At 46.4% G+C, this 10,508-nt stretch overlaps 2 protein-coding genes across 2 annotated transcripts; both read right to left on the reverse strand.

Moving 5' to 3' along the window:
• Window positions 1–4,888: 4,888 nt before the first annotated feature.
• LOC134290240 (uncharacterized) lies at window positions 4,889–6,028 on the reverse strand. The gene has a single exon (XM_062857314.1). It carries the CDS (start codon window positions 6,026–6,028, stop codon window positions 4,889–4,891), a length of 1,140 nt encoding a protein of 379 aa, XP_062713298.1.
• An 875-nt stretch (window positions 6,029–6,903) lies between these two features.
• On the reverse strand, window positions 6,904–9,174 carry LOC134290241 (uncharacterized). The gene has a single exon (XM_062857315.1). The coding sequence runs from the start codon at window positions 9,172–9,174 to the stop codon at window positions 6,904–6,906; it is 2,271 nt and encodes a 756-aa protein (XP_062713299.1).
• Window positions 9,175–10,508: the final 1,334 nt, after the last annotated feature.

Here is a 10,508-nt window from a genome sequence, read left to right on the forward strand (position 1 = left end):
GAGAACAAAATATAGACAAAACTAAAGCAATCTCATCAAATCGTATCATTTCAGATTCCTAAGGTGTAAATTTATAGCAGGATGGGTCAACGTTGAATGGAAAAATAAGAATTTGATCGCGTTAACAGAAGATGGTGGCTGTTTTAAGGAATTTTGAGCTCTAAAACTATGTAAAATAAGTGTATTTGGTATGGGAAATATGTTCGGAGTCCACCACAGTATCCAAGATAGCGGTCCAAAGCCCAAGATAATGGCCCAGTATTCAAGTTAGTGCCTATTTTATAGGATTTTTATTTCTTGCATTATGCGCATATTTTGTATGAAAATATGTCCAGAACTCAAAATTTGTAATCAGAAAACCCAAGCTGTGCGCTGTTTCATAAGGTCTGCAATATGACTATAGTTTGAATGGGGAAGAATGCCGGTCTTCGTCCAAAACTGGTAACCAGAAAAACGACATGCCAAAATGCACTCCACAACATACTAGGTTTAAATTGGCCAGAACTCTTCTTATTCCTCTCTTTGATTATGGAGATGTTCTTTACTCTTCAGTGTCCAAGAAAAAATTACGTAAACTTAACCTAGCATTCAATACTATAACTCGGTATGTTTTCAATCTTAAGAAGTACGATCACATCTCTAGATATTCCAAGCTTCTGCTTGGTCGAAGTTTTGTTAGCCATTTAAATATTAGGCTTTGTACACAAACTTTTAAAATTCTAAACAATCCTCCGACTTATCTTGAAAATTTCTTCACGTATGCCAGATCACCTAGGGCTTCTTCTTCTTTCTTCTTTTTATGGCTCGACGTCCGCACTGGGACTTGGCCTGCCTCGCTTCAACTTAGTGTTCTTTGAGCACTTCCACAGTTATTAATTGAAGGGCTTTCTTTGCCTGCCATTGCATGAATTTGTATATTGTGAGGCAAGTACAATGATACACAATGCCCAGGGAGTCGAGAAAATTTTCCCGACCGGAACGGGAATTGAACCCACCGTCTCCGGATTGGCGATCCATAGCCTTAACCACTAGGCTTACTGGAGACCCCATCACCCATCACCTAGGGCACCTGCATTAATTGTACCTAGAAGTGTATCCGATAACTTAAAACATGCTTTTCCGCACAGGGCAATTAAAACATGGAACGAATTACCTAGAAATTGCAGGAGTATGAGAAGCTATCCTTCGTTTAAGCGCAGTATTGAATGTTTTTATAACAGTTAGTCAAGTACATTAGCATTATTGTTGCATAGTAGCATATACTTTGAGAACCGTTAGATGGTTATTTGTGCTATAATTTTGTATAGAAATAAATAAAAAAAATCAATAAAAATTCAATACGGCGACTATTTTATGTAGAGTCCAAAAATGAATACCAGAACATCCAAGATGGTGTCTCAATGTTCAAGATGGCGCTTAGTTTAGTTGGGGTAGATATTCGGAGTCATAGAATGATGACCGGAAAATCTGAAATGGCGTTTCAAAATTTTGCGGCTTCATGACATTTGAGTTTTGGATCGTTGTCTTATATTTTCTGAATATTGGATGTTATGCTAATATAAAATGTATCCATATTGAGTAGATTTAGCAAGCAGTTTCCATTTTGTATTTATTTCAATGTCATCAACATGTCGCTCGAGTTTTGTTGAAAGGATATTTTAAAGCACGAGAAAGGCACCATCACCGCTAGGTGGATTAATTAGGGTTTTTTTTAAGAAGCGGCAAGGGAAAAATAAAACCTAAATCACAAACCAACCAAATTCTTGGATTTCAGCATATTTTCGGTTAAATGTTCACTATAGTAGAGATAGAATGAAACAAATTGGTCAAAAACGACAGCAGTGGAAAATAGTTGTTCTAGGTACAGCTATACATGCCAACAAAAACGAAGCTTTATCCAAAACAGCCTGAATTTAAATTAATTGAACAAATATGAACTACTTCGGCGTATTATTCATCCATAATAGTTGTTTTGTAATGAAATTACTTTATAGGTGTAAATAATGTACGAAATTCGGAAAAATCTTATGGTGTCCATATTTCCCCATGGGGGTGTCCATTCTGCCCCGTATGCTTGAAGACGGTCATGAAAAACTAACATTTTTCATAACATTTTTTGAAGTGGATAAATCATTTTTCTTCGTAAACATCCTTATGCAATAGATGCTAAATAGACTTTAAAAGGATACATGTATCAAAAAACTAAATTTTTTTGACATCTTGCCAGGTAAAGTTGGAAAAAACTTAGGGTGTCCATATTGCCCCGCCTACCCCTAAGTTTCGACCCATTGGTCACAGAGGTCTGTTGTTTTGATAGCAAATGCCTTTCTTAACTCAAATAAAACTGATGCAAAAATTTAATAAGTTTTATGTCAAAAATCCTAAAATATTGAAGGGGCGAAAACAACACACAGTGGCATGACTCCAATTTTATTAGAAAGAAAGTCTTCAAGCAACAAATGTGCAATAGCTGAAACATATTTTTCAATAATGTGTATATTTTTGCCTTTCTCGTACACTAAGTGTACTGGAAAGGCTATATGTTCACTCCAAAAACGACTTTTTGATAGAAGGCCCGGAGGGTCGAGTCACATATACCAATCAACTCAGCTCGACGAATTGAGGTGATGTCTGTGTGTGTATGTATGTGTGTGTGTGTGTGTATGTGTGTGTGTGAGTATGTGTGTGTACAAAATAAACTCACATCTTTTTTTGGCAGTAAACCTCAACCGATTTTATTGACCGACGGTTCATTCGACGCGGAATCTGGTCCCATTGTTTCCTATTGAAAATGGTTCGGATCGGTCCAGCCATTCCGGAGTTATGGCCATTTAGGTGTTCCGGATCGGTACCCCAGGGAGGGGCCAGATATGAAAATGCTACAAAACCATGCATGCGACATATCAAACCACGGCTATTTCGATAACCTGACGAACGGTAAGCAGGAAAATACTCTCAGTCCATATCTGAACCAGTTGTATTCCGGAATCGGTTCCGGATGTCCCGCCGGAAGTGGCAAAATATAAAAGTGAGCCGAATCCATGCATGTGACACATCAAATAGCGGCTTTTTCGATAATCTGATGAACAGTGAGCAGGAAAATAGCCTTGGACCCAGCAGAGACTACCGGTAGTGTTCCGGAACCGGTTCCGAGTGCCCCGCCGGAGGTGGCCAAATATAAAATTGAACCAAACCCATGCATGCGACACATCAAATAGCGTCTCTATAGATAACCTGATGAACGGTTAGCAATAAAATGGAATCAGACTATTTTTAGAAAATCCAGTAGTATTCCAGAACCGGTTCCGCGTGTCCTGCCGGAAGTGGTCAAATGTAGATGGGAACCAAACCCAAGCATGCGACACATTAAATAGCAGCTTTTACGATAACCTGAATAACGGTAAGCAGGAAAATAGCTTTGGATCACAGCAGAGACTACCGGTGATGTTCCGGAAGCGGCTCCGGATGTCCCGCCGAAAGTGGTCTAATATAAAAGTGACCCTAACCCATGCATGCGACACATCAAATAGCGGCGTTTTCGATAACCTGGTGAACGGATAGCAATAAAATGGAATCGGACTATATTTAGGAAAACCAGTAGTATTCCGGAAGCGGTTCCGTATGTCCCGCCGGGAGTGGTCAAATGTAGATAGGAAACAAACCCATGCATACGACACATTAAATAGCAGCTTTTTCGATAACCTGAAGGACGGTAAGCAGGAAAATAGCCTTTAATCACAGCAGAAACTACCGGTAGTGTTCCGGAACCGGCTCCGGATGATTCGCCGGAAGTGGTCAAATATAAGTGACCAAACCCTTGACAAAATCCATGCATGCGTCACATCAAATAGCGGTGTTTTTCAATAACCTGGTGAACAGTAAGCAGGAAAATAGCCTAAGATTACAGCAGAGACTACCGGTAGTGCTCTAGAAACAGTTCCGGATGTCTCGCCGGAAGTGGCTCTCTAGATAACCTGATGAACGGTTAGCAAGAAAATGGTTTCAGACCATATTCTAGTCAACCTGTAGTATTCCGGAGCTGGTTCCGGGTGTCTTGCTGGAAGTGATCAAATGCATATAGGAGCCAAACCCATGCATACGACATATCAAACCCCGGCTTTTTCATTAACCTGGTGAATGGTTTACAAAAAAATAGACTCAGATCACATTAGAGACTACCGGTACAACCCGTTTTGTATGTCCCACCAGAATGACCAAAATGTAAAATGAATCAAATCCATGCATGCATATCAATTTTCGGCTTTTCAGAAAACCTGTTGAACAGTAAGCAAGAAACTAGTCTCAGATCATATTTGAGACAATAGGTACAGTCTTGCAACCGGTTCCGGGTATCTCACAGGAAGTGGTAATAACAGTTAAAATAATCGATGCAAGCGATAAATATGTGCAAAGCGATTTTTGGTTGTGAAATAAATTATATTTTTAAGCTTGTTATTATCGTCTTGGTATTGATGGGTCTCCAGTAAGGTGGCCCACACTTATATGTGTGGGGTTAGGCGACACCAACTCAAGAAAGCAAACTCGGTTTCTCATGGAAGGTTAGCTTCGAGCTAAAAGAGTAGATTTATTAGCGTAATCTGATAGGCATATTGAAGTAGAATTCTTACAAATTTGGTGACCTTTTCGTTTGTTAGCAGGTCTGGGTCGTCTATCCTCGCACGAGTGACTAATCGATCGCCTATGAAAGTGTGGGCGTTATGGATTTCATATCATTTAGCAAAATAGTTATTTTAACTTACAATCTATTTGGTTTACAAATTCAGGAACTATAGATCTGCGGATCGGTTTAGCACTAGGATATCAAATTATATGAAAAATATTAACGGCAAATAGATTTCGAACTAGATTAACAAATTTCGCTTATTAGCTAAACTTTCTGATTGCTATGATGACAACGCACTTTCAGATTATCATCGAGGGTCGCAACATGACGTGTGAGATTCATGTCATGTTGGTTCACGCTGTCATTGATCGTCGTAGTGCTGTGCCGGTTAGTGTTGCCAGAGCCAGGGGTCGTGTCGGCACATACCCCCGCCCGTAAACCTTGCTGAGGCTCTGGGACTTCTGGAACACCGGGGGTAGGTTTACGCTTCTCCAAGACGTCCAGAACAGCTAACTTCGTGGCTGCTCTTCGGATGACCCCTGTCGACGTTCGCACCATCGCCTGCCGCACTCTACCATCCCGGCCAGGGTAGATATCTTCGATCCGTCCTCGAATCCACTGGTTCCTTATCTTCCCGTCGACGACTAGAACAAGATCTCCTACTTCCAGGTCCTTTACTTCCTGAAACCACTTGCATCTCCGCGTAATAACAGGAAGGTATTCCTTTAGCCACCGATTCCAGAATTCATGGGTAATGAATCTGGCCAGTTTCCAGCTGCTTCGGAGTGTTGAACGGATGTCCATTTGTTCTGCAGGGAGAAACTTGGAACCAGACGAGTTGCCCAATAGAAAATGGTTGGGCGTCAGCGCCTCCTCATCCGCGGATTCTAGTGGAACGTAGGTGAGCGGTCTGGCGTTGATCATTGATTCAGCCTCAAGCAGAATCGTCTCAAGTGTTTCGTCATCCGGTCTACGCGGTCCATCAATTATCGCTCCGATGGCTACCTTGACAGAGCGCACGAGTCTCTCCCATACACCGCCCATATGGGGTGTTGCAGGAGGGATGAATTTCCATGTTGTCTGCGGTGTGGTAAACTTCTCGGCCATGGCCTGCTTCGAAGCTTCGGAGATCGTCTGTAGTTCGTTGCTCGTTCCTTGAAAGCATGTGGCGTTGTCGGACCAAAATTCTCTTGGAAGACCACGACGAGAGACGAAACGTTGTACCGCCATTATGCACGACTCCGTGCTCAAGGAGTGCACTACCTCCAAGTGGATAGCTCTGGTGGTCAAGCAGGTAAAGAGCGGAACCCACCGTTTCACATTGCTTCGGCCTGACTTGACGAGAACTGGACCGAAGTAATCCAGCCCGGTGAACACGAACGGTTGCACAAAGGGGCTGTCCATAAACCACGTGGCAATTGGGGGGGGGGGGGCGTTCGGCCAATGACCATTTTGTATGGACCAATAAAAAAAATTGTATGGACTAATGACCACGCGGGGGGGGGGGGGGTTGAAAAGTCCCAAAAAAATGACCACGTGGTTTATGGACAGCCCCAAAGGCAGTCAGCCGCATTTCTGGGAGCGGCGCCATCGCTGGTGGTTTTGGAGCCGCCTTTGCAATTCGACACCATGCGCAGTTCTTGGCAACTTGGTCGACCAGTCGTCTCAATGTCGGGATGTCAAAGCGCTGGCGAATCTCGTTCACGATCGTCTCTCGATTGGCGTGACGAAACCGACGATGGTACCAGTCGACAATCAGAAAGGTGACAACATGCTCTTTTGGGAGAATTGCTGGATATTTTGCTTCTAACGGTACGTACGGAGCGGCTCCGATTCGGCCACGACTGCGCAAGATTCCTCTCTCATCAAGATATGGCCACTTGGTGTAGATTCTGCTGGATTTCTCTACTACGTTGTGACGGAGTTCGGGAGGACCTTGAGATTTCATAAGAATCGCAACTTCATTAGGGTACACTTCGGTTTGAGCGGTTTTCCAGAGGAGTTCTTCGGCGCGCCGCAGTTCGGCACTAGTAAGTACGCCGAGCTCTAGAGTACGATCACTCTTCTTCCGCCTGAGGTTGTCAGGGAACCGTAGTATGTACGCCACTGAGCGATGCAGTTTTGCCCATGAATTGAAGCGAGCAAAGTCAAAGATTGGATCGAAATGTGCGAAGTTGGAATGGACAGTCCGCAGTTCTTCAGTCGTTGGCGTTATCTGCCGCTGTTGCGGCCAGCTAGCCTCGGTATCGCGAAGAAAGTTTGGTCCCTGGAACCAAGGACTATCCATTGCCAAATGCGGTCCGGCACCCCACTTGGTTGCTAGGACGGACGGCGACAACTTTGTGGAAACGCCTGTGATCCTTGGAGCGAATCCACGAAAGTACTGTTCCAGAATCGCTCCAGCAATACCGACGACGAATCGAGAACTCGTGCTGGTTCTGGATGATCTCCAGCAGGCGTGTCCCTAGGACGGCCGCTTTCAGTTCCAGTCTAGGAATCGAGATTGTTTTCAAGGGAGCTACTTTGGTTTTTGCGCCGACGAGTGCCACTTGTGCGCCTCTTTTTGTCTCCAACCGGAAATACGCAACGGAAGCGTATGCCGACTCGCTAGCGTCGACGAACAGGTGAAGTTGAAGACTGTCAAGATTTGGAGGAAATGGCGTGGGAAAATAGCACCGGGGAATGCGAATGTGGGCCAGTTGGTTGAAGTGACCCGACCATTGCTGCCACCGACCTTTGATGTCGTCCGGTATTTGTTGATCCCACTCCGTACCTTTCGCCCACACGTCTTGCAGCAAGATTTTACCGTGCACGAGGAAAAAGGAGATGAACCCGAGGGGGTCGAACAAGCTCATCACCACTCTTGCGATTTCTCGTTTGGTAGGAATGTGGTTTTCGTCGAGTATGTAATGCAGGTCCTCTCTCAGGCCTAAAGCGTACACAAACACATCTTCGTGAGGAATCCACTTCATGCCGAGCACTGATTCTAACTTCTCTCCTCGCTCCAGGTCCAGGCTTTTTGGTTCGCATTCCGAATTTGCTCCGATTCCCTCCAGAACTTCCGCTTCGTTGGATGAGAAGTGCCGCAATGTAAATCCTCCCTTGGAATGCACGAGCTTCACTTTGTTGACGACCGAGATCGCTTCTTGGACGGTCTTGAAGCTGTCCAAGTAATCGTCCACGTTGTGTTTGTTTATGATTGCAGCTGCTGCTCGTGGATACTCCCCAGAATGTTCCCCGGCGTTAAGGTTCTTTATGTACTGTGCAGAGGCCGGAGAACACGTTGAGCCAAATGTGGCGACGTCCATCACGTACACAACAGGATAATCCGCTGGGCTGTCGCGGAACAGGAATCGTTGGGACTGGTTGTCGGGAGCGCGTATCCTTATTTGATGGAACATTTCCATGATGTCTCCACAAACGGCAATGCGAAATTGGCGAAACTGGCTTAGAACCTTTGGAAGAGGTGATAACAAATCAGGCCCTTTGAGCAGCTTGGAGTTGAAGGAAACGTTGCCCACTTTCGCCGCAGCATCCCAGATAAGGCGTACCTTTCCAGGCTTTCTCGGATTCGTAACAGCTCCTAGGGGTAGGTACCACACCCGTTCGGCATCGACTGAAGTCAATTCGGATAGACTTGCTTTGTGCGCGTACCCCTTATGCACATATTCCACGATTTGTTCTCGCACACGACGCTCTAACTCCGGTTTGCTGACAGGTTTCCGCTCCAGCGCTTCCAAACGACGTACGGCCATGGGGTAGCTATCAGGAAAACTGGGGTTGTCGGTTCTCCACAACAGTTCGGTTTCATAGCCGGATCCGACCAGCACCCGTCGCGTCGTATCCGCTAGAAGCTTTTGGGCTCGCTTCTCTTCATCGGATTCCGGAATACTACATGACCCCGATACGCCTACATTCTCCAAGGTGAAATAATCACGAAGCTGCTCGTTTAGCTCGCGATCAGCGTCCGAAACTGCACCGACGTGGAAGCTAACGATGGCCGTACGAAATGGTTGACCAGGAATGCAGCCATAGATGCTCCAACCCAGCCTACACTTTGCACCGATTGGATCTCTTGGTACCCCTTCACGCAGCTTCAACGGAACACACAACCGTAGATTGTCCAGCCCTATCAACAACTTGGGTTGGACGAGCTCGTAGTCTTCTAGCGGAAGACCACGCAGGTGAGGAAATCGTTTCGCCAAATCTCCATATTTGAGCGATTGTGAGGGTAGGACAAGCTGACTGACCGTGCGAGCATCAACCAACTTATGCCGGGCGGTGCTACCTTTGCCGCAAATCTCAAGCTGTACGCGCTGTGATGTGGGTTCTTTTCGCTTCACGTTCCCGGTCCACTGAAGGGTTAGTGGTTCTAGCTGACCATTGGCCCCAAGCTGCTTCGCAACGGACTCCTCCAGTAGAGTGTAGGAAGAACCCTCATCGATGAAGGCGAAAATTGTTTTAGAGAAACCGTCGCTGAAGAGAACGACTGGAACGATGCGGAAGAGCGGCCACTTGCAATCCTCTGACGACACGTGGCTCGCAGACATTCCTACATTTTCGGGCAACGAAGAGGAGGTGTGGAGAAGAGTATTGTGCTTTTGGCGACACCCTTCAATACCACACCCATTCCAAGAGCGGCACGGCCACTTGCCGTGGCTGTTCAGGCATGTGCGACACAGCCCCTTCTGCTGAACGAGTTTCCAGCGTTCATCCACTGTCGCACTCTTGAACTGGAGACATTCTGCAACTCGATGCCCAGTCCGGCCGCACGCTACCCAGGGCTTGCTATTCTTAACGCTGGTACCGACGGATGGCCCGCCAGATGATGTTTCGTTCAGTAGCATGGGTATGAACGATCCCGATGTCTCTGGATTTACGCTTATCGCCTCTCGATGTAGCTCCCACTGTCGGAAGCTCGAATGACACTTCGCTCGCTGCAGTCACTAATCCCGACATGAAATCCGCAAAAGTTTCCAACGTTGCTAGTTGGTTCTTGTTCTTGTAGATGGCCCAATCCAATCGCAGGGATCCAGGCAGCTTTTCCACGAGCTCTTGCATCAATGCCGGGTTTGATAGATGGTTCAACTGCTCGGCGGCTTTCAAGTGGTCCACCAGATTCTGCACCGAGAGCCCAAACTGGATCAGCGTTTCCAGTCGATCATGTCTGGGCGCGGGAACCAACTGAATCTTGTTCAATAGTGACCTAATCAAGAGCTCTGGTCTTCCATAAAGTGTGCGCAGGGTCTTGATGACGTGCGGCACACTTGCTGGTAGCAGCAGCCGGCTGCGTACGGACTCCAAGGCGTTACCCTTCAAACACCGCTGGAGGCGGACCAGGTTCTCCGCGTCCGAATAACCGCAGGTGGCAGTGGACTGTTCGAAATTGGTGATAAAAATCGGCCAATCCTCAGGACTTCCTCCGAAGGTAGGGAGATCCTTTCCGAGAACTTGCCGCGCGGCCATTTGAACTTGCGTAAGTGTGTGTGGAGTACGTGTAGTCGCCGGATCGTAACCGCTCCGTATCCCTGGGGCTGGTGGATTTCGGTATCGCGGAGGATTCGGCTGGATTGATAGCGCACCGAGATCGGGGAATAGAAGTGTTGGGTTGACGGGTGCGTCCAGTGGGTCCTGATCGACAGACTGCGTATCATCGTTGTCGTCGCCCTCCAGGGGTCCTTTCAATCCTCCAACATTCTTCTGCGAACTCAGCCACTTATCCACCTTTTCATTCGAATCCGGAATCGAACCGCTTCTGCTACTCATCGACGCTGCCTGCCGGATAATGGCTTGGCGTTTCTCCAGGGACTCTTTGCGGATCTGCATCTGCTTCCGCTTCAGTTCCAGCTCCTCCTGCAGCTTTCGGTCCCGGATGACACTTTCC

Source organism: Aedes albopictus, chromosome 3 (genome assembly GCF_035046485.1).
Source record: "Aedes albopictus strain Foshan chromosome 3, AalbF5, whole genome shotgun sequence".
NCBI classification, from domain to species: Eukaryota; Metazoa; Arthropoda; class Insecta; order Diptera; family Culicidae; genus Aedes; species Aedes albopictus.